The sequence below is a fragment of the Sorex araneus genome, chromosome 2 (genome assembly GCF_027595985.1).
Source record: "Sorex araneus isolate mSorAra2 chromosome 2, mSorAra2.pri, whole genome shotgun sequence".
NCBI classification, from domain to species: domain Eukaryota; kingdom Metazoa; phylum Chordata; class Mammalia; order Eulipotyphla; family Soricidae; genus Sorex; species Sorex araneus.
Window position 1 is genome coordinate 249502540 of NC_073303.1, and position 24379 is coordinate 249526918.

Below are 24379 nucleotides of genomic sequence, written 5' to 3' on the forward strand. Positions count from 1 at the left end.
GGAGCCGAGGTCCTTGTGGGTAGATTTATTTATTGGAAGGACGATGAGGGGGGCACAGACCATGGATATGGGGGGAGCCCAGTGCAAGAGGCCCCTTTCTGGGTCTCCGTGTCCCCCCACCCCCATCCCCTGCAGCAGGTGGCTGAGCCTGGGGAGGGGCTCGGCTCAGAGACAGACTAGAAGGCGGGCGTGTGGACACTGGGAGTTCGGGGTGGAGGGGCGTCCCTGGCCGAATTGGGGGGTGTCTGTGGTCAGCCAGCCCCATCTTAGCCCTCCCTGCCTCGGGCCCCTGTGCAAAGTCCCGCAGAGACCCAGAGATGGGTGGGGGGGGATCAGGCTTTCCAGCATGTTCGCAGATATTCTGCTTCAGATGCCAGTGAGGTACCAGTACTCTTCCGAGGGGCTCTCCAGAACCCGTAGAAACTCGCAGGACCACCCCCACCCACCCACACACACACACACCCCGACCTGGGGTGGGGGGTGGCGGATGGAGATAGACAGGAGTTGGGCTCTCTGGGGGATGAGGCGAATTGCAACCCTATCACGGCTTCTCTGGTTGGGTGGTGGTGGCAGAGGGGGGTGGGGGGCTTCCCTGAGGGCCAGGGGCCCCCAGAGGGAGGGTCTCCAGAAGAGGTATCTCAGGTCTCCCGGGAACGCCCTGGAGGGAGACACGAACGTTCTGCGCATGTCCGAAGACTGGGCCCGGCGGCTGTGCGTTCTGCACACCCCCCTGCGTTCTGCACACCCCCCTTTCTCCCTGCACCAGCCCCCCCCCGCCCCGTGGCCGTGGGGGAGGGGGGCGCAGCATGGGCCGAAGGAAGTGGACAAGAAGGAAGCTTGGGGGGGGACCGGAAGCGGCCTCCGTTGTTGCTGCGGTGCCATCTGGGGAAGGAGGGTGGCTGGGTGGTTGGCGCCGGGCTGGGGGGGGGGCCGGCGGGGCGGGGGAGGGGGCCCTTCCCGCGGGTGCCAGGAGGGAGGGGGGGAAGCCAGCGGGCGGGGAGGGGGGGTCAGAGCCCGGCTGTGGACGAGGCCAAGCCACAGAAGCCACGGCGGCCACGGAGACGGTGCACGTGTGGGTGGCATCCCTGGAATGCGTCGGTGCCTGCTGGAGGTGCCCGGTCTCCTGGGTTGGGGGTGGGGGGGCGGGGAGCAAGGGGCACGGGGGTGAGGCTGTGGACGATGGGAGAGATGGCTGGAGGGAAAGTTCCAGGTCTAGCCATGGGGCATGATCACATCTGAGGGTCAGCCCTGGAGGGGCCCCAGGAGCCGGCGGAGGGATGGTTGGGGGGGCAGGGAGGGGAAAGTCAGAAACTAAGCGGTGCCGCCGGGGGGGGGGGGGGTGGGGGTGGGAGGTGCGTCTTGGTTTCCAGGGGCAAAATGAGTTCTGGGAGGGCCAAGGGGGGTTCACGGACACCGTGAATCTCTGGGGTGCCCCTGCCCCACCTCCTTGGGTCTTTGGGGGCGAAAGGGAAGCTTATCCCAGAGCTTGGGGAAGTGACAGGGCTCAGAGGTGACCAGGGAGGCGTCCAGACCCCTCCCCCCCGCCCGCCCCCCCCCCCCCCCCCCCCCCCGTCGTGCATTCAGCCGGGAGAGCGCCGTGGGGTCAACCTCCCCGCCCTCTGCCTCGCCCTCCCAGGTCTATCCGAGAAGCACCAGAGAAGATCAGAACTGCAGCGTTGAAGGGACACCCCCCCCCCCGCCCCGTCCCTGGAGGGCTCCTTGCAGCAGGCGGGGAGACTGAGTCAAGGCGTCTGTCTTGAGCCCTCGCCGAGAGGCAGGGCAGTGTCTGTCCGGAGTATGGGTGTGAAGTCCGATTTCCCTCTCATCCTCCTGTCCATCCGTCCGTCCGTCCATCAGCTCACTGATCTGCCCACTCAGCTGCCACCCACAAATTCAGCCATGCACCCATGCATCATGGAACTCTTCATCCATCGCATCTGTCCATCCATCCGCACAATCCATCCATCCGCTCATCATCAGTTCATTCGCACACCCACCCATCCGCTCAACCCCCTGTTAATGCAGTCATCCGTCCTTACAGACATCTGTACCTGCACCCAAACATCCACCCCTCCCTCCCTCCCTCCATCAACATATCCATCCTCCACCCATCCATTTACTCATCCATCCATTTACCCATCCATCCATCCATCCATCCATCCATCCATCCATTAATTTGTTCACTCATTCATCAGCTCGCTCACTCATTCATCCATTCATTTAGTCACATCTGTCTATCCGTTGGTCCGGCTGTCCACATACATCTGTTTTGCTTGCTTTTTTAAAAAAATTATTATTATTCTTTTTATTTGGAGTTATTTTTATTTGGGGGGCTTCTCGGCCGGGGCGGGGGTTACTCCTGGCTTTTCACTCATGAGTCACTCCTGGTCAGCCTCAGGGCACTCGAGTGGATGCCGGGAATTGAACCCAGGTTGTTTGTGTGCAAAGCAAATTAACGTCCTCCCTGCTGTCCTGTAGTGCTTCGGGCCCCCTGTCCACCACACACATCTGTATTTTTACACACACACACACACACACACACACACGCTTTCAACTCACCCATCCATCCATTCATTCATTCACTCCTCCACTCCTCCATCCATCCACTGTCATTCGTCCACCCAGCCCCCGTTTCCTGAGTGCCTCACCCACTCACTCCGCAGGGCTGGAGCAGACCCCTCCGTCTCGCCCCTGCAGAGATGCCATTGCGGGTTCTTCCCCACCCCCCCAGCCCCCAGGGTGACTCAGAGACGAGTACCTGCTGACAGATGTTCCCCCAAGACTAACACCCCTCCTCCCTCCACCTCACCCCGGGACGGAGGGGGGTCCCCTGGGGGCCTCCCGAGGGTCCTTCTGACGCCGCTGTGGCCTCGGCCAGCACCAACACCCACACGCACCAACGACCTTTTGTTGTTGTTGTTCGGGTCACACCCGGCGATGCTCTGGGGACCCTGTGGGGTGCCGGGGATCGAACCCGGGTCTGCCGCGTGCAAGGCAAACGCCCTCCCCGCAGTCCTGCCGCTCTGGCCCCGACACGAACCCTTTGGACGACAGTCTGGGCTGCTTCCCCGGTGCCCCGGGACCCCAGCACCTCTTTCCGCTCTGGGGGGTCCCCGGGCTCGTGCCCTGTGTCTCGGGGTGTGATGGGGTGCCAGGAGCCCGCTGGCGGGGACGAGAGACGGGGGCCGCCTCTAGACAGTCTGGGTGGGGAGCAGCGTCCGCCCCCCGGCCCCGGCGGGGGTCCTCAGTGACTCCTCGTTCAGGGGCTCACCGGGCGGCTCCTCGGGGGGCTCCCTCTGGGGGGGGCGCCGGAGGAGTCGGAGCCCCCACAGGCTCTTGCAGCAGGTCAGGAGGTCGCCGGAGCACCCGGGGCAGCACCCTGAGGGCTTCCTAAGGAGAAACGTGCACAGGTCAGACTCTGCCAGGCTCGGGCAAGGGGGGCCTGGAAGGGGCCGCGCCCGTCGGGGACGCCTTTCCTCAATCTCCCGGGCGAGACTTGACACCAGCCTACAGGGTGTACGGGGAGGATCCTGACATGCTGTGTGTCTTTGGTGAAGTGACTTAACCTGTCTGAACCTCAAGTGAACCTTATTTTAAAAAATATACCCCTCTCCTTGGGGCCAGAGTAATAGGACAGCGGGAGAGGGCACTGGCCTTGCATGTGGCTGACCTGGGTTCGATCGCCGGCTCCCCTTAGGATTGCCCGAGCATGTCAGGAGCGATCCCCAAGTAAGTCCTGAGCATTGCGAGGTGTGGCTCCCCAAAATACAAAACAAATCAAAAAAGGTTTTTAAGAAAATACCCCTCGGGGCCAGAGCGATAGCACAGTGGGGAGGGCATTTGCCTTGCACAGGGCTGACCCGGGTTCGATTCCCAGCATCCCATAAGGTCCCCCGAGCACCGCCAGGAGTTATTCCTGAGAGCAGAGCCAGGAGTAACCCCTGAGCATTGCCGGGTGTGACCCAAAAAACCAAAAAATAAAAACCAACCAACCCTCCCCTTCCATTTCTTTTTTTGTTGGGAAGGGGGGAGGGCATCATACCAGGAGGTGCTCAGGCTTTCTCCTGGCTCTGTCTGTGCTCAGGGATCTCGCCTGGTGGGCTCGGGGGGCCTCCGAGTGCAGGGATGGCAGCACTGACCACTGTGTTATCTCTGTGCCCCCAAAGAGGACTTGGCTTCTCTCTCTCTCTCTCTCTCTCTCTCTCTCTCTTTCTCTCTCTCTCTCTCTCTCCTGCCTTCCGTTCTTCCTTCCTCCTTTCCTTCCTTCTTTTTCTTTCTCTCCTTCCCTCCCTTTCTTCCTTTCCTCCTTTCTTCCTCCCTTTCTTCCTTTTCTTTCCCTCCTTCTCCCCTTCTCTCCTTCCTCCTTCCTTCCTTCCTTCCTTCCTTCCTTCCTTCCTTCCTTCCTTCCTTCCTTCCCTCCTTCCTTCCCTCCCTCCTTCCTTCCCTCCTTCCTTCCTTCCTTCCTTCCTTCCTTCCTTCCTTCCTTCCTTCCTTCCTTCCTTCCCTCCTTCCCTCTCTTCTTCATTCATTCATTCCTTTCTTCTCTCCCTCCTTCCTTCCTTCCTCCCTCCCTTCCTTCCTTCCTTCCTTCCTTCCTTCCTTCCTTCCTTCCTTCCTTCCTTCCTTCCCTCTCTCCTTCATTCATTCATTCCTTTCTTCTCTCCTTCCTTCCTTCCTTCCTTCCTTCCTTCCTTCCTTCCTTCCTTCCTTCCTTTTTTTCTTCCTCCCTCCCTCCCTCCCTCCCTCCCTCCCTCCCTCCCTCGGGGCTCAGGCACAGGGCTGGGCCTTATTCCTGACGTGACACTCCAGGTCTGCTGCCTGCATGGCAAAGTCTGGGGGCCACGGACGCTTTCAAACAGCATCCCCTTCTCTTTCCCGCACGCCCCCCCGAACCCCCCACCCCGCCCGTGGTCTCCCATGAAGCCCAAGGGGAATGCGTAGCCGGGCCCTAACCCCTTGTCCCTTAAGAGCAGAGAACGGGAGAATGAGGAGGGGTGGGCGCACAGGGAGAGGGGGCAGGGGGCCCCGGTTTTCCCAGGCCGGGGAGCTAGTCAGAAGCGCGTGACCTCATTCTGTCTCCTCGCCTGCGTGCCGAGGGGGATAAGCTTCCTTTTCCTTCTTTTGGTTTCTGGGACTTACCCAGCAGTGCTCTGGGCTTCCCTTCCGCCCGGCTCTGTGCTCAGGGATCACTCCTGGAGGGGGCACAGGGGGTGTGTGTGTTGGGGGGGGAGAGGAGCCACACGGAGTGCTGGGGATTGTGGGGTCTCCTGCAAAGCCAGCGTCCACCCTGCTCTGCTCTCCCCGGCCCCTCCCCCTTTGTAAGTCTCTCAGGCCTCTTGCTACTGTCAATTCCCATTTCTTTCATTATTTGGTTTTTGGTTTTCTTGCCACACCCTGGACTGGAGTGATAGCACAGCGGGGAGGGCGTTTGCCTTGCACGTGGCCGACCCAGGTTCAATTCCTCCGTCCCTCTCGGAGAGCCCGGCAAGCTACCAAGAGGATCCCGCCCGCACGGCAGAGCCTGGCAAGCTCCCCGTGGCGTTCTCAGTATGCCAACAAGTCTCACCCTGGAGACGTTCCTGGTGCCCGCTCGAGCAGATCGATGAGCAATGGGAGGACAGTGGGACAGTGCCACACCCAGTGGCGTGCAGGGCTTACTCCTGGCACTGCACACAGGGGTTACCCTTGGCAGTGCCCAGGACATCATATTAGATGCTGGCGATCAAACTCGGTTCGGCCACATGCGAGGCAAACTGCCCTCCCCGCTGTACCATCGCTCTGGCCCCAGTGGTAAGTTCTCTCCCACCTTACCCGAAACCCACTCAACGCAGTAAATGTTTTGACCTTTGGGGGCTCTACCAGCTCCCCTATAATTGCGTTTCAGAGAAAGAGCGAATTGGTGGAGAAAAATTCAAGTGTTTTAGGGCCAGGGTGATGGTTCAGAGGGCTAAGCTCACACTTTGCAAGGGAGATCAGGGCCACACCCTCCCCACCCTCGGGGCCCCCCCCCCGTGCCCTGAGCAGCCCTGGGTGGGATTCCCCAAAGCAAAAGACGCCTGAGAGGGGGCCGGAGCCATAGCACAGTGGGGAGGGTGCTTGCCGTGCATGTGGCTGATCCCAGTTCGATCTCGGCATCCCATAGGGTCCCCAGAGCACCGCCAGGAGTCATTCCTGAAATGTGGAGCCAGGAGTCGGCCCTGAGCATCGCCGGGAGTGATCCCTGAGCACAGAGCCAGGAGTAAACATTGCGGGGTGTAGCCACAAGACAGCAAGAAGAACCTCCTCCAAAGAGGTCCCAGTGCTTCGTTCGGCAAGGCTGCCTGGGCCCAGAGAGGGAGTTTGCAAGCAACGCCCACATGCTGGGCCCGACACGGACCCTGGGGGAAGCGGAGCTCGCTGAGGGCCCCCAGTAGGCGCTGTGGGGGGGCCGGGGTGCAGGTGCAGCCGCAGACCCCAGTAGGTGGCTCTGTCTTTGCTTCTGTGCAGGGGCTGATTGGGGCGTGACCCTAAGACCCTCGTTCCTGGGGGCTCCTTTGAACTCATCCCAGGTGCCAAGGGACCATTTTACATGTCTTGCCACACACCTGCCCTGCTTCCAGGGGAAAAGGGCGAGGGCGGGGGTGGGAGCAGGGAGCAGCCATGGGGAGGGGCCCAGCGGCCAGCTGTGGAGGCAGACACCCCACCTGGAGGCAAGGGACATAGCCCCCCACCTCCCCAGCCCAGCTCCTGGCCCCGCCTGCTGGGGCCCAGGGCTGCCTGAACTTTTGGCCTCGCCCTAGGAGCTTAGGGTCCAGCTCAGACTTAAAATAGACTTTCCCGGCTGGAGCGATAGCACAGCGGGTAGGGCGTTTGCCTTGCACGCGGCCGACCCAGGTTCAATTCCCAGCATCCCATATGGTACCCTGAGCACCGCCCGGAGGAATTCCCTGAGTGCAGAGTCAGGAGTAACCCCTGAGCCTTGCCGGGTGTGACTCAAAAAGCAAAATAATAAAACAGACTTTCCCGTCCAGAGTCCACACTACATATTTGGCCATGCAGGGACGGCGCCCTTGGGGACTTCACAGTCCAGACCAGAGTGGCTGATAACGGGGATGCACGGAGTTCCGTGACAGTGTGCGGGGAAAGTTAAACTGGCTGAGGAAGGAACACTCCAACTTCTACTGGACTTTCTGTTCTTTGTTTGGGGGTCACACCTGGCAATGCTCAGAGGTGACTCCTGGCTCTGCACTATCACTGCTGGCAGGGTTCAGGGGACCCAGTGGGGTGCCGGGGACGCTGGGTCGGCCACGTGCAAGGCAAACACCCTCCCCGCTGGTCTGTCGCTCCAGCCCCTTCGAAAGGACTTTCAAGGTTTTTTTTTTTTTTTTTTTTGCTTTTTGGGTCACACCCAGTGATGCTCAGGAGTTACCCCTGGCTCTGCACTCAGGAATTACTCCTGGTGGTGCTCAGGGGACCCTATGGGATGCTGGGAATCCAACCCTGGTCGGCTGCATGCAAGGCAAATGCCCTACCCGCTGTGCTATCGCTCCAGCCCCAGACAGGACTTTCAGACCATTGAAAGTATTGTTCTGGAGGGGGCCCAGAGAGACAGGACCGGGATGAAGATCCTGATGCTGAAGGATCCCCGGCTGTTCCCCCCATTACCGCCAGGGGTCTCTCCTGAGCACCGAACAGGGCATTAGGGCTCCCCTTCTCCGTATAAAATAAGTGGTAAGAGGGATACTGGGACCATTGCTGGAGGAGAATGGGCACTGGTGGAGGGATGGGTAAACGATCACTGTATGACTGAAAAGCAAACACAGAAGCTCATAAGTTTATAACTGTACCTCAAAGTAATTCACTAATAAAAATTTTTTAAAAATAAAAAACAAAATAAAATAAAACCCAGAGAAATGAACAAGTCTGAGAATGCATGAAGGGCAGGGGAGATGGTACAGCCGGGGAGTCTCTTGCCTCGTAAGACCGACCTGTGTTGCATCCTGGGCACCCCAGATGGTTCTCCGAGCACTCACAGGAGTGACCCCTGAGCACAGAGGCAGGGACAGCCCCTGAGCACGGCCGGGTGTGAACCCAACCCCCCCCCCTCCTCCCCAAACAAACCAGACACACGGCTGGAAATATAGTGAAACAGATGTCAGTCTGGCCTCACCGGGGAACAGAACCTTCCTAGTGCCTGACTTCCTCAGCAAATATTTTCTTCACCTGGAATAATGCTTGTGTTAGATGCCTTTCTTTTTTGGTGGCGTCGACGTTATTTTGTTTTAGAGCCACAGCCGGCGATGCTCAGGGCTGACTCCTGGCTCTGCACTCAAGAATCACTCCTGGCGGTGCTCGGGGAACCCCGAGGGGACCCAGTGGGGTGCCGGAGACTGAACCCCGGCCGGCCACGTGCAAGACCAGCGCCCTCCCCGCTGTCCTATCTCTCCAGCTCCCCTTTGTTCTTCTTTTGTGATAGTTTTCCAGGACTGGAGTGGAAATCCCTGTAGCATTAGGTAGGACTCCTTTGCACAACTGGCTTCTACTGGCATTTCATTCATCAGTATCTTATTTATTTTGGGGGGGGCGCTACACCCCAGCGGGTGCCCAGGCTCTGTGCTCAGGTTAACTCCTGGCAGGCTTGCGGAGGACCCTGTGGGATGGCGGGGATCAAGCCTGGGTCGGTCGTGTGCAAGACCAGAGCGCTCTCTCTCTCTCTCTCTCTCTCTCTCCCTCTCTCTCTCTGCGGTGCTGTGCTCTGGTCCCATCATCTGAGCTGTTCGCTTCCTTTATTCCTGTGTCAAGTCTTGGCCACTTGTCCTCAGCGAGGAATTAATTCTCTGCACCTGAATTATTTCCCCTCCCCCATCCCTCCCCCGCCCCTGCCCCCCCACCCCCCACCCCCCCTTGCACCTCATCTCGGATCACTGAGTTCTCATCCTCTTTCTGAATTCCGGCCACACCTGTAATAACAGCGCTTCTTTGTTGCGGGGCTAATGATTCCTTTCTCTTTGCAACTCTGTTGCAATTTGGGGGTTGATTTTAAGGCCGCACCAGTCATACGCGGGGCTTGCTCCTGGCTCTGCTCTCAGGTGGTGCTTGGGGGCGAGGGGGAACCCAGCTGTGTGCCAGGCCAGCGCCCTCCTGGCTGTACGGTCGCTCCAGCCCTGTAACTTGGCCACTTTCACTTGCCATCTGCACCCCCCTCGCCCCCCAGCAGTGCTCTGAGCGCAGGAGTCATTCCTGGCAGGGCTTGTGGGACCCTTTGGGGCGCCGGGGATCCCAACTAGGGTTGACTGCACATAAAGCCAGTGCCTTGTGGTGGTGGTTTTTGGTGTGGGCGCCACCGCCGGCCATGCTCGGGGGGCTACACTCCTCCTGGCTTTGCACTCCGGGAGGGACCTCCGGGAGGCTGGGGTCCGAGCCCGGGTCCGCCGCGTTGCAAGGCCAGCGCCCTCCCCGCGGGCTGCGGGCCCCCAAGCCTGGAGCTCTGTGTCGCAGCGGCAGGAAAAGGACATATTTGCCACCACTCTGAGGCCGTGGGAGGTGCGTGCGGAGCTGCCGCTGGCATCGTGGGGGCCGGGAGGGGGGCGCTGGGAACGGAGTCAGTGAGGGGGCTGCAGATGGCAGACACGCTCCCGGTGGGGGCCGAGAGAGAGGCACCGGCAGCCACTGAGACACCCGCAGCACCGAGGGTGGCCCTTCCTCTCTGGCCTACAGTGACCCAAGAGCATGATGCGGGGAGTAGCTGGGGGGAATCACTGGGTGTTGTGTGGTCCCCCCCCCCCTCTCTCTCTCTCTCTCTCACACACACACACACACACACACACACACACACACACACATGCGATAGCACTGCACTGTGCATTGCTTTTTCAGCAATGCACAGGGGCTCATGCACTCAGGCATTACTCCTGGTGGTGTTTGGGGACCCTGCGGGATGCTGGGAATCGAACCCGGGTTGGCCGCGTACAAGGCAAACGCCCTCCCCGCTGTGCTATCGCTCCAGCCCCAAGAGAGCCGTTTCTTTATTTCTCCTTCTGGTGTTTTTGTTTTTGTGTTTTTGCTCCTTGGGTCACACCCGGCGATACACAGGGGTCACTCCTGGCTCTGCACTCAAGAATCACTCCTGGCGGTGCTCGGGGGACCCTATGGGATGCCGGGAGATTGAACCCGGGTGAGCCCCGTGCAAGGCAAACGCCCTTACCTCCCCGCTGGACTATCGCTCCGGCCCCCTCCTTCTGGTGTTTGGGTCACAACCCAGCTTCCTCCTGGCTCTGCTCTCAGGGATCACTCCTGGGGGGTGGGCTGGGGGCTGGGGGCGGGGGGCTCTTTTGGAAATGGAACGTGTAAGGCCGGCGCCCTCCCCGCTGTAGGTACTCTCGCTCCGCCCCGAGAAGGACGTTTCTGAGCCTTTCGCTTCATTCAGATCCGGCCCCTGCTTGGCGCGTGTCTGTGCTAAGAATAATCCTCCCCACCCACCGCTGCCGCCGCTGCCGCCGCCGCCGCCGCCGCGGCTGCCTTTGAACTGGTCCCGCCACCGTGTCCTTAGGCAGCCGCGGCGAGGGCCACGCCAGGCGATGCTCAGGCCTGTCTCCGCGCTCGGGCATCACTGCTGGCGGGGCTGGGGGTGCATGTGTGTGTGTGTGTGTGTGTGTGTGTGTGTGTGTGTGTGTGTGTGTGTGTGTGTGTGTGTGGAGGGAACCCTATGGGATGCCGGGATCGAACCCGAGTCGCCCTTGGGCAAGGCCCGCGCCCTCCCCGCCTTGCCAGGCTGCTATGCTGCGCGCGGCCAGCAGGGGTCGTCCTCCAGCTGCCCTGCGGCTCCTGCTCTCTGGGACCCTCCTGAGGTCAGTGACCTTTGCGGTCCCTGGGGGAACAGCCCATCACCCCACCGCGCCCAGATTGGGGGGGTCTTTGCCACGCCCCCTTGCTCCACTCGCCTGTCTCAGGGGGGTGGCCACCCACTTGGCAGCTGGCTCTGAGGGCGGTGCCTCCCGGCCAGTGATGCAAACCTGCCGCCCACCCAGACCCGCCCAGCCCCCGTGAGCACTGGCCAAGGAGGCTTCATCTGTTTATTTATGGTTTTTTTTGGGGAAGGGGGCACACCGGCGGTGCTCGGGGCTGATTCCTGGCTCTGTGCTCAGGGATCACTTCTGGTGGGGCTCAGGGAGGTGCTGGGTTCCAACAGGGGGGGACCGAGGGTGTGGGCAGGGCCCTCGGGAGGGGGCTTAGCCTGGGGCAAAAGCAAGAGTCCAGCCGAGACAGGTGGAGCCGGCGCCACAGAAAAATAATAAGCAGGAAGTGGGCGGGGAGCACGGAGCTGGGGTCTCCAGAGGGGACTGGAGGGGGAGCATTGGGGGTGGGGGGGGTTGTGAATGTTGAAAGAGGGAAAATCCGAAAAGGAAAGCAGGAGGGAGGGAGAGAAAAGCAAAAAGAAGTGATATGAGATTTTTTTTTTTTTGCGTTTTGTTTTTTTGTTTTCTTTTTGGTGCATAGGGATCACTCCTGGCAGTGCTCGGGGGACCCTATGGGATGCCGAGGCTCGAACCCAGGTCAGCGGCGTGCAAGGCAAACGCCCTCCCTGCTGCGCTGTCTCTCTGGCCTCCTGATTGCATTGCAGGAGGTTTAAAAAAAAAAAATCTTTCCTTCAGAGAGCGAACGTTCCCGGAGGGACGGCCGTGACTTCCCACGGCAGCAGCGTCCAGCGTCCTTGAATAAACCGATGGGGGCTGAGGCTTGAAGTGGCTCCCGTCACTGTGACATAAACACCTCTCACAGCCATGGCACGGGCGCCGGCTTTGCCCACGCCAACCCGGTTCGATCCGGCATCCCATCTGGTCCCCCAGGCACCGCCGTGAGTAATTCCTGAGAGCAGAGCCCTGAGCATCACCGGGTGTACCCCCAAAAGCCAGAAACAAACAAACAAACAGCTTTTAGGGTCTCAGGGGCCGGAGCCTTGGCACGGTGGGGAGGGCACTTGGCTCGTACACCGTCAGCCCAGGTTTGCCCCCCGGCATCCCCGAGGGTCCCCCCTCAGCCTGCCAGGAGCAATCCCTGAGCACAGAGCCAGGAGGAAGCTCTGAGCCTGGCCGGGTGCGGCCCCCAACAAACTGAAAACAAAACAAAACAAAACAAAAGAAATGAACACACTTGGGAACAGGCCCCGGCACAGTGGAGGGGCCTTCTTGGGCCACTTCAGCGCCGTTGGGGAACGCTTCCTTTTTTTTTTTTCTTTTGCTTTTTGGGTCACACCCGGCGATGCTCAGGGGTTCCTCCTGGCTCTGCACTCAGGAATGACTCCTGGCAGTGCTCAGGGGACCCTATGGGATGCTGGGAATCAAACCCGGGTGGGCCGCGTGCAAGGCTAACGCCCTCCCCGGTGTGCTATCGCTCCAGCCCCCAGAACGCTTCCTCTTAATCTGCCTCAGTCTGTCTGTCTGTCTGTCTGGGTCCTCGGGGTGCGAAGGTTCTGGATGGCTGGCGAGGGATGGCTCAGGGGTCAGAGGCACTGAATTTGACCCCCAGTGCCGTGTGCCTCCCCACCTTCCCGGTGCGCCTTCCCCCACCCCAGTTTTATTTTAGCTGAATGGAGCCACCAAACGGTCACCACGTCCCATTACCAGTTTGGCTCGGTTAGCCAAGAATCCTCAGCAGTGGCCCCTGGTGCTCCAGAGCACTGTTGGGAGGACCCCCGAAAGAGAGTCGGGGTTGGAATGCACACTGCCTGTTTCTCTGGGGAGGGGGGCAAGGCGGCGGCTTTGCACACAGCTGACCCTGGTTCAATTCCTGGCTCCGTGTGGTCCCCTGGGCTCTGCTGGGAGAGATCTCTGAGCCCAGGGCCAAGGAGTAAATCCTGAGCACTGCCGGGTGTGGCCCCCGAGCCAAACAAATGAAAAAGGTGGGACCAGGGGCCAAGAGAGATAATGGGGGGGTGGGCGTTAAGGACTGGCCTGGCACTCAGACAACTGGGTTCAATTCCCAGCATGACAAGGAGTCCCCCAAACCCTGCCAGGAGCAAGCCCTGAGTACAGAGACCCTAGTAAGCCCAGGGAGAGGGTGGGGGGGGGAGAGGGAAAGAGAGAGAAAGGGAAGGAGAGAGAGAAAGGGAGGGAGAGAGAGAGATGGAGAGAGAGGAGGGAGAAATCTTGGGAGAGAGATAGAGTGAGAGAGAGAGGGAGGGAGAGAGAGATGGAGGGAGGGAAGGAGCGAGGGAGGGAGGGAGAGGGATGGAGAGAGAGGAGGGAGAAATCTTGGGAGAGAGAGTGAGAGAGCGAGGGAGGGAGAGATGGAGAGAGGGAGAGGGATGGAGGAAGGAAGGGTGGGAGAGAGGGAAAGAGATGGAGAGAGGGAGAGGGAGGGAGAGAGGGAGAGAGCACGCACAAAAGAGGAGGGGAGAGCAGTTCGGGGGTTTGCCTCTGGCCAAATCCCAGCAGCCCATTGTGTCCCGGGGCCGCCAGGTGAGCAGAGACACGAGTAAACCCTGAGCATCGGGGCCTGAGCCATAGTCCAGTGGGGAGGGCATTTGCCTTGCACACCTCCAACTCGGGTTGGGTCCCATGGTGGTCCCTGAGCACCGCCAGGAGTGACCCGCTCAGTGCAGAGCCAGAAGTGACCCCTGAGCATCAGTGGGTGTGACCCAAAAAGAAAAGAAAAAAAAAAAGCCCGTGCTTACCCCTGCCCCGACCTCTGGCCAAATCAGAGCACAAAGAAAGGACGCGCAGTGCCCGGGTTGCGGGGCGCGTGGGTGGCCCCCAGACCCTTTCCGCATCAGCTGGGAGCCGCCGGTTCCCCTTTCGGGTTTCAGTCTGTGACTCAGGTCAGGAGCTGGAACCCACCCTGACGGTGGCCCGCCCCGACCTCCTTGGAAGGAGGCCAGGGTGAAGTCCAGGTCTGAAAGGGGAAGCGGGAAGGTCCCGTTCCCACTCAGTCCGTCGGCTTCCTCCTTTGCCTCGTGGTTGGAAAGTGGGGGTGGGATCTTTGGCTTTACTTTTTTTTTCTTTTTTTTGCTTTTAGGGTCACACCTGGTGGTGCACAGGGGTTACTCCTGGCTCTGCACTCAGGAATTACTCCTGGCAGTGCTCAGGGAACCCTATGGGATGCTGGGAATCGAACCCGGATCGTCTGCGTGCAAGGCAAACACCCTCCCCGCTGTGCTATCGATCCAGCCCTTCTTTTGCTTTTTATTGGGTGTGGGGGGTGCTATGGGACCTCAGTCAGCAGTGCTTGGGGCCCCTCCTGGCTCTGTGCTCAGGCATCACGTCCTAGGGCAGGGCTCGGGATTGAACCCGGGTCAGCTGTGCACAAGGCAAGAGACATACCTACTGCGCTAATAACTCACTAGCCCTGCTGTCCTGCACTCATTCAGGGCTCTTTGGAACCTAGAAGCAGTCACTTGTTCACTCATTCATTTGTTCGTTCATTCATTTGTTCACTCATTCATTCATTACTTAATTCATTCACTCATTCATCCTTCACTTATTCACTCACTGATACATTCCTTCCCTCATTCATCCACTCACTCATTCTCACTCTCATTCCACACTTATTCACTCTTGTTCACTCATTCCTTTCCTCATTCATTCACTCATTCATTCCTCATTTCTTCACTCACTGATTTATTTGTTCACTAATTCCTTCGCTCATTCATTTGTTTACTCATTCACTTATTTATCCCTCACTTATTCATTCACTCATTGATTTGTTCATTCCTTCCTCATTCATCTACTCATTCATTCCTTCACTCATTCATTCTCACCTCTTCACTCATTCAATTTTCACTTGTTTGTTCATTCATTTGTTCCCTCATTCCTCCATTCACTCATTCCTCACTCACTCATTTATTCCATCTCACTGGACCCTCCGATGCGGGGTCCAGTTCTGGGTTTTAGGGGCTGCAGCATAAACAAGACAGATCGGCACCTGCCCTTGGGGCGTGCCCTGTCTGGGAGGGCAGACACAGCAGATAGAATGGGGGGAGAAGGCGCCATGAGTGCTCAGGGGTCACTCCTGGCGCAGCTCTGGGGACCCTGTGTAGTGGGTTCGAACCAGGGTCAGTTGTGCAAGGCCAGCACCTTGACCCCTTTGCAATCTCTCCTGCCCTTATTAAATTTGTGTGTGTGTGTGTGTGTGTGTGTGTATGTTTAGCGGGGTGGGCACACCTGGTGATGCCCAGGGTGACTAACTCCTGGCTCTGCACTCAGGGATCACTCCTGGCAGGCTGGCGGGGGGGGGGGCTATGGGATGCCGGGGATCAAACTGGGTCAGCAAGCATCCTCCCCATTGTCCTATCACTCCAGTGACAGGGCACGTTGTGGTACCTTGTCATGCCCAGGACGTAATTCAATTCACCCTCCCCTTCTTCCTTCCTTCCTTTCTTCCTTCCTTCCTTCCTTCCTTCCTTCCTTCCTTCCTTCCTTCCTTCCTTCCTTCCTTCCTTCTTTCTCTCTTTCTTTTTCTCTTTCTTTCTTTCTTTCTTTCTTTCTTTCTTTCTTTCTTTCTTTCTTTCTTTCTTTCTTTCTTTCTTTCTTTCTTTCTTTCTTTCCTCCTGTTTTTTCTTTTTTTAAATCACACCCAGCGATGCTCAGTAACCCCTGGCTCTGCACTCAGAAATTACTCCTGGCGGCTCTTGGCAGGACCATATGGGATGCCGAGAATCGAGCCCGGGTCGGCCGCATGCAAGGCAATCGCCCTACTCACTGTGCTGTCGCTGCGGCCTCTCCACCTCCTTTCTGGTCCTGCCTCGACCTCGATTCTTAGTCTGAAACCTTTCAGGGTGGAATTCCAGGAGGGGGGTGTTCCTCCCTTTTACCCCTCCAGCATCCTAAAACATCTAATGGTCTTAAGCCTATATGGTGGGTGGTAGTGGTGGTGGTGGTGGGGGTGATATGGTTCTACTTGTTGGTGCTCAGGGCTTCCTCCTGGCTCAGTGCTCAGGGATCATTCCTAGCCGTGCTTAGGGCGGTCCACGCAGCGGTGGTCAGCCGCATGCAAGGCGATTGCTGTACCCCTGTACCATCTCTCCCATCCTAAGAAGCACTTTATTATTTTTTTTTATCAACTTTGGTTTGGTTTGGGCGGAGCCACACCTGGCGGTGCTCAGGGCTCCATCCTGGCTTGGTGCTCAGGGATCACTCATGGCGGGGCTCTATATGGGGTGCGGGGGGGATAGAACCAGAACTGGAATCGTCGGCCCTGTGCAAGGCCAGCGCCCGCCCCGCTGTCCTGTCTCTCCCCGGAGAAGCGCTTTCCCCTTGGGTGTCCCCAAGAAAGCTATGACCATTTCTTCAACCCACTTCCCCACTCGGAGCCAACCCGTTCCCTCCCCAGCTGCCCGCTCCCTCCCACACCCCCCCCCCCCCCCGCAGGCCCATCGCTTCCCCACCACATACATACCCACACCTGGGGTGTCCCCCACCTGCCCCCCGCGTGCGTGCGTGCTTGCGCGCACAAGGCGGACGCTTACCGGTCCGTGGCGCCCAGCGGGGGCGCGATCTCCGCCCCGCTCTGCTCTTGCAGCCGCGCGCGCTCGCGGCTCCCAGTCCGGCCGAGCTGCGAGCTGGTGGACCTCACGGAGGCCTCGTGGGCCGGGTGGCCGGCCAGGCTGCAGCGGAAGAGCTGCTGGTAGGCGGTGCGGAAGTCGCGGTTGAGGGCGCCGTAGAGGATGGGGTTGAGGGCCGAGTTGGCGTAGCCCAGCCAGAGGACCACGGCCTCCAGCACCTGGTTGATGCCCCCGTCCCCCATCAGGCCGCGGTACAGGAAGACGGAGAAGTAGGGGAACCAGCAGACCACGAAGGCGCCCATGACGGCGGCCAGCGTGACCGTGGCCTTGTGTTCGCGCACCGTGGCCGCCTGCCACGAGCCCCCCTGCTGGATGCGGCGCGCCTGCTCGCGGGCGATCCGGAAGATGCGGTAGTAGGTGACGCACATGACCAGCAGCGGCAGGTAGAAGGTGACCAGGCCGTCCACCAGCCCGTACACCAGGTTCACCTCCACTTTGCACGTGCGCGCCGCGTCCTGGGGCCCCGGCGCCGCCGCCGCCGCCCCGCGGTGGTGGCGGCTGTTCCAGCCCAGGTGGATGGACAGGAAGGACAGGGTGATGGACACGGCCCAGATGAAGACCAGGGCGGCGGCCACGCGCGCCGGCGTCACGCGCACCGGGTAGCGCAGCGGGTCGGTGACGGCGCAGTAGCGGTCCAGGCTGATCATGAAGAGGTTGAGGATGGACGCCGTGCACAGCATCACATCCAGGCTGGTGTAGATGTCGCAGAAGGCGCGGCCCAGGTCCCAGGCGAAGGTCAGCTGGTAGAGGGCCGAGAAGGGCAGCACGAGCAGGCCCAGGAGCAGGTCGGTGATGGCCAGTGACACGATGAAGCAGTTGGTGAGGCTGCGCAGGCGCCGGTTCAGGCCCACGGCCAGGCACACCACCACGTTGCCGGCCACCGTGATGACGATGAGCAGGATGAGGACCACGCCCACGGGGATGTTCAGGGGCCTTGGCTCCTGGCCGGGATGGGTCGTGTTATTGGCGTCCATGGTGCAGCGCCTCCTCCTGGGAGCCCCCCTCTTACTACCCTAGGCTGCCACGCCCCCCGCCCCGCCCCCCACTCTCAGTGGGGGGGAGGGGGGCCCGACGACTTCAGCCGTGCCACAGAGCTCCCCCCAAATCCAGACGTGGGGACGATCTTCCAAGCCGCCTTCCGAGGAGGTGCGCCGGAGGCATGAGGGGGAGAGGAGAGAGGAGGCCTGGGAGTGAGGTTTCCGGAGCCTGTTGGGTGTCACTGGCACCTTTGCCTAAGGGCGGCAGCCGAGGGGTGCCCCTGGTGTGCTTCTTCTCCATGGCTGGCGCGAGCCATCCCCAGCATCCCCAGGTGCTCCCTCGGAGGCTCGGGGGAGAGCAGGAGCTGGAAGTGCAAAGGTCCTGGGGTGAGCTCTTGGAAATCAGATGGTGAGCAGGCCACAATTCTAGAACCAGGCCTTTGATTTCTTGATTTTTTTTTCTGGAAGGTGGGGGTTGGGCCACACCCGGTGGTGCTCAGGACTGACTCCTGGCTCTGTGCTCAGGGATCACTCCTGGCGGGGATCAGGGGGCCCCTATGGAATGCCGGGGGGGATTGAATCCAAATCAGTCGCATGCAAAGCACACGCCCTCCCTCCTGTGCGATGGCTCCCGGCCCCCGGAAATTCATTAGGTTTCAGCGGGGTTTGGTTGGCTGGTTGGGGCCACCGCTGATGATGCTCAGGGGTTACTTCTGGCAGGTTTGGGGGGCCCCTGGGGGGCCGGGGACCCAGTCTGAGTCAGCCACATGCAAGGCCATGTCTGCCCACACTGATCTAGCTCTCCTCCCTCGAGTTCTTTTTTATTCCCTTTTTTTTTCTCTCTTTGGGTCACACTCGGCGTTGCTCAGGGCTGTCTCCTGACTCTGTACTCAGGACTCACTCCTGGCAGTGCTCAGGGGACCCTATGGGATGCCGGGGATCAAACCCGGGTCGACTGCGTGCAAGGCAAACACCCTTCCCCCTGTGCTATCGCTCCGACCCAAATTCTTCTTTACTCTTTTTTTTTTCCCACTGTCCTATCACGCTGGCTCCTCTGCAAATCCTTTTTTCCTCAGCAGCCCACACACTGCTGCATAACCCGTATCCCGGCGGGCCGGGCCAGAACGCACTGGGTCCTCCCAGCAGCTGCACGACTGTCTGTGAGGGGGGCAGCCATGTCCTGGCCTTTCCTGTCAGGGGGACGTGGGGGATTTCCAGTTCATTTGTTCTTTCGTTCCTTCCTCCTTCTGTTCCATCCTTGCTTGCCTTCATCCATTCTTCCCTCTGTCTGGCCTCCCTCTCATCCATCCTTCCTTCCCTTCACCCATTCTTCCATCCATCCTTCTGCTCATTGTGTCTTCTCACATGCATCCTTCCATTCTCTCATCCATTCTTCCATTTGTCCTTCCTCTCACCCTCCCACCCATCCTTCCATTCAGTCTTCCTTCTGAGTGTATCTGTCCTTCCTTCTTCCCATCTCCATTGACTGTCCTTCCTTTTCTCCCTCTCATTCATCAGTCATTCCTTTACTTCATCCTTTCTTCTTCCCATCCTCCCTATCCTTTGATCCATCCACCTATCCACCAATTCACCCATTTAATTATCCATCCTTCTGACAAACTGTCTTTGCATCCATCCATTCATCTGTCCATTCATTCCATCTACTTAACCATCCACTCACCCATCTAACATCCACCCATCTGTTCATTCCATCCACTTAACCATCCACCCACCCATCTAACCATTCATCCACCCACCCACCCATCCATCCATCCATCCATCCATCCATCCATCCATCCACCCATCCATCAACCCATCCATCCATTCATTTTATCCATCAAACCATCCACCCATCTGTTCATTCCATCCACATAACCATCCATCCATCCACCCACCTATCCATTCATCCATCCATCTACCCACCCATCCGTCCACCCACCCATCCATCCATCCATCCATCCATCTATCCATTCCATACAACCATCTATCCACCCATCCATTCCATCCAACCATCTGTCCACCCACCCATCCATCCACCCATCTGTCCATCTATCCATCTACCCATCCATCCATCCATCCATTCCATTCCATTCCATTCAACCATCTATCCACCCATCCATCCATCCATCCATCCATCCATCCATCCATCTACCCACCCACCCATCCATCCACCCACCCTTCCATCCATCCATCCATCCATCCATCCATCCATCCAACCATCTATTCACCCATCCATTCTATCCATCCATCCATCCATCCATCCACCCACCTATCCATCCATCCACCATCCATCCATCCATCCACCCATCCATCCATCCACCCACCTACCCATCTATCCATCCATCCATCCACCCATCCACCCATCCATCCACCCACCCATCCATCCACCCACCCTTCCATCCATCCATCCATCCATCCATCCATCCATCCATCCATCCATCCATCCATCCATCCATCCATCTATCCATCCATCCAACCATCTATCCACCCATCCATTCTATCTATCCATCCATCCATCCATCCATCCACCCACCTATCCATCCATCCACCATCCATCCATCCATTCATCCATCCATTTCATCCATCTAACAATCCATCCACCCACCCACTCACCCATTCCTTCTCCCTCCTCCCCACACTGCAGACTCCCTTCAGCAGAACACCTGCGTACTCCACGCTCCTGGGTTAACCCTCCGCGCCTCCCTCGCCTTGGCTCTCCCTCCTCCCTCTATGCCAGCGGCTGGCCCAGCAGCTCAGACCCTGCCGGTGCCTGAGCTTCTCACGCCAGCGAGTCCTGGTTTTCCAGAGAGCAGCCAGCCGGTGGCGGCGGCGGCAGCAGCACTCTCTAGGGACTGGGGAGCATGCAGAAATCAAGTGGACAGCGGAAGCCGCACAGACGCATTCCTAATCTCCCACAGAACAGAAACTAGGCCCCTCACCCCCCCCACCACACACACACCCGTAGGAGCTGGTAGGGGGAGCACCGTGCGGTGAGGATCAAGCGCAGAGCTGACACAGAGATCAGACTCTGTCGTGGACACCTCCGCTCCTCTCCAGCTGCTCCAGCCAGCCTTGCACGCCGGGCCCCGGGGACTTATTTTTAGAAGATCTTTTCATTACACAAATAGACCCAACAAGCATGATGCCTCACCCGGCCTCGCTTCATTATCCCTGCAGCCGGGGCATCTGGGTGGAGACGCTCAGTGGCTGATTACAAGTTTCCCCGAGATTTCTCGGGCGGGTCTGGGTAGGTTGGCGGCGGCGGCGGTGTGACGTGTGACAGCCGGCTTTGGAGCCCTTGAGATGGGGGTGACACAGGGAGTCGCAGGGAATCCGGAGTTCGTACTTCCCTCGTGCCCCTCCCTCCTCCCTTTCTCTTCCCTCCCAATCTCGTTTGGTTTGGTGCAGTTCCCCCCACCCTCCACCCCCACCCGCCCACCCAAAGTGATCTCTTTCACACTCGGCCTGGTGCCCAAGGCTGTTCTGGGAGCTGGACGTTCAGTGAGGACCCGCAAAACAGAGGGGCCCTTGGGGGTTTGGATTCAACACATCGGGGGCCAGAGAGATAGTACAGCATTCGGAAGGACGCTTGCCTTGCACATCGCTCACCTGGGTCCGAGGCCCAGCATCCCCTGGGATCCCCCCCACCCCCGCCAAGCACTGCCAGGAGTGATCCCTGAGCACAGAGCCCGGAGTCAGCCCCGAGCACCGCCGACTGTGTCCTACCCCTCTTCCCAGTGAGGCTCACACACCCCTACATGACAACCCTGATTTCCTTCCTGAGTGTGCTCGGTGTTCCATACCGAAGGGGGAAATCAGAAAATAACGTCAAAGGAGCAAAATGATTCAGAACGCTATCAGTGGGGGCCGGAGCCATAGTCCAGCGGGGAGGACGTTGGCCTTGTGTGCGCGTGGCCGACCCGGGATTGATCCCCGGCATCCCAGAGGGTCTCCCCAGCACTGCCAGGAGTGACCCCTGAGCACAAGGGTCGGGTGTGACCCAAGAAGCAAAAAAAAAAAAAAATGCTTAGAAAAGTTCCTTGCTTCGGGGCCGGAGCGATAGCACTGCAGGTAGGGCGTTTGCCTTGCACTCGGCCGACCCGGGTTTGATCCCTGGCATCCCATATGGTCCCCCAAGCACCGCCAGGAGTAATTCCTGAGTGCAAAGCCAGGAGTAACCCCTGAGCATCGCTGGGTGTGACCCAAAAAGCAAAAAAAAAAAAAAAAAAAAAAAAGTTCCTTGCTTCAATGAAGCTATTTGTGGACCTGGAGTCAGCCAGTTTCTGCAATTTTTTTTTTTAATTTACTTTTTTTTTTTTTTTGCTTGTTTGTTTGGGAGCCCACCTGGTGGTACTCAGGGGTCATTCCTGGCAGGGCTCGGGGACCCAATGGGATGCTGGGGATTGAATCCAAGTTGAGTACACGCCAGGGAAATGCCCCCCCTACTGCACTATCCGGCCCGACTCCCCACCCATCTGGAGGCCCGCGCGCGTAGGTGAGATTCAACCCTCCCTTCCCGACCTTTGTCCCCTGACTCTGCGTCGGGGCACTGGTTTCTCCCTCCTGCCTGCCCGTCTCTCTCCTCTCGCCGGCTACTGCCCATTAAGGCCCAGCTCGGATGCCTGTCTCCCGGTGCTCACAGGGCAGGAGCACCGTCGTGTGCTTTGAACGGGATCCTCCTGCTGGTACCTGCGGCCTGTGCTGGTCCTGTGGCTCTGCCCCCAGCAGGGCTTTCTTTCTACACCCGCCTGCCCATCTAGTCTGTTTACCCCATCCCCGTATCCGTCATTCACCCAACTGTCCGTCTAACCCCGCACAACTGTCCTTCCACCGTCCACCATCCACCCATGGACCTATTCACGCACCGTCTGTCCACCCGTCCGTTCACCCATCCATCCACCCAGCCACCCTCTTTCTGTGCCTCACCCATAGGCCTACCCACCATCCATAATTTATCCACGCACCCATCAGCCATGCATGTACCTGTCCATTCTTACATCTCTCCGCCCATCTATTACCCACCCATTCTATCCATCCATCATCTACTCCTATCCATCATTCATTCACATTCATCATCCATCTATCCATCCATCTCACCATCTATCCACCCAGCCACACCTCTATTCATCCATCCTCCCACCCATCCTTCCATCCATCATTTATGTGTCCTGCCATCCAGTTATCTATCCACCCACCCATTCATCCACCCACCCATCCATCTATCCATCCATTCACAAACCCACCTTCCATCCGTCCATCCACCTGTCCATCCATCCATTTATCTATTTACCCATCCATCATCCATCCATTCTCCACCCACCCATCCATCCATTGACTCATCTGTCATCTATCCATATGCTCACCCATCCATCCATCCAGCCATCCATTCATCCATCCACCCATTTGTCCATCTATCCATCTATCCATCCATCCATTCATCCATCCATTCACCCATTCATCCATCTACCCATCTTTCAATGTACCCATCTATCCATCCATGCATCATCCACCCACCCACCCATCCATCCATTCATCCATCTACCCATCTACCCACCCGTCTACCCATCCATTCACCCATCCATCCATTTACCCATTTACCCATCCATCCATCCATCCATCCATCCATCCATCCATCCATCTATCCATCCATCCATCTATTCATCCATTCATCCATCCACCAACCCACCCACCCATCCATCCATTTATCCATCTACCCACCTACCCACCCGTTTACCCATCCATTCACCCATCCATCCATCCATCCATCCATCCATCCATCCATCCATCCATCCATTTACCCATTTACCCACCCACCCATCCATCCATCCATCCATCCATCCATCCATCCATCCATCCATCCATCTACCCAATATCTTCTATTACCTCTGTCTATGTAATTGGAATGGTGTGGCTCATGGTGTGTGTGTGTGTGCGTGTGTGTGTAACACTAGGGCATGTGCAACTCTCCCCTAGGGATTCAGCAGTCCTGCTTAGTATATCTGAGTGGGTACATGAGTAGGTTCCTTCCCCCACCCCAACCTTTTCTACTGAAAAATAGCAAGCACAGGGCCTGGAGTGATAGTACAGTGGGGAGAGAGTTTGCCTGGCATGGGCCGACCTGGGTTTGAACCCCAACATCCTCTATGCCCCCCCCAGCACTGCCAGGAATGATCCCTGAGTGCAGAGCCAGGAGTAAGCCCTGAGCACCACCAGGTGTGGCCCCAGAGCAAACAGACACAAATCAAGTACAGATCCAAAGGCGCAAGGTAGAGGCTCAGGCCTGTGCCTCGCCTGGGCGCGGGGATCAGCCCACGGCACTGCACAGGGTCCCCCGTCACCACCACGATGACTCCTGAGCGCCGAGCCAGAAGGAGCCCCTGATCATTGCTGCCGGAGTCCCCAAACAACCCCCCCCAAATCTCTGGCACTCCCAAAAGTTGAGAAAAGAAAATGCAAACCCTCCACAATACGCTTTGCATTCATTTTCTCCCCATGCAGATGAAATTATTATTTATTCTACTTCTTTTTTGGGTGTTTGCATCATACCCAGCGATGCTCAGGGCTGACCCCTGGCTCTGCACTCAGGAATCACTCCTGGCGGTGCTTGGGGGACCCTGTGGGATGCCGGGGATTGAACCCAGGTCAGCCGTGTGCAAGGAAAACGCCCTCCCCACTGGACTGTCTTCTCCGACCCCCATTATTCTACTTGTTGGTGTGTGTATGAGTGTATGCATGTGTGTCTGTCTGTGTGTGTGTGCACGTGTGCGTGTGCGTGTGCATGCATAGACCAGACAAATTCACGAAACTGCCTCCCCCACCCACTTCCTTTCCCAGCCTCCGGGCTGACCACAGAGGCGCCTGCACG

At 58.4% G+C, this 24379-nt stretch overlaps 1 protein-coding gene across 2 annotated transcripts in view; it reads right to left on the bottom strand.

The window, feature by feature from the left end:
- Positions 1–10: 10 nt before the first annotated feature.
- HRH2 (histamine receptor H2) overlaps positions 11–24379 on the bottom strand; it is a 38614-nt gene continuing 14245 nt past the window's right edge. Inside the window, exons 2-3 of one of the 2 annotated variants that reach the window (XM_004611531.3) lie at positions 16442–17879; positions 11–3390 (exon numbers count right to left, since the gene is read on the bottom strand). In XM_004611531.3, coding sequence (XP_004611588.2) covers positions 3192–3390; positions 16442–17511 — 1269 coding nt within the window. In that variant the 5' untranslated portion in view covers positions 17512–17879 and the 3' untranslated portion in view covers positions 11–3191. Of the gene's footprint in view, positions 3391–4935; positions 5193–16441; positions 17880–24379 lie in introns of those variants that run through there. The other variant, XM_055124223.1, reaches the window with a different exon arrangement.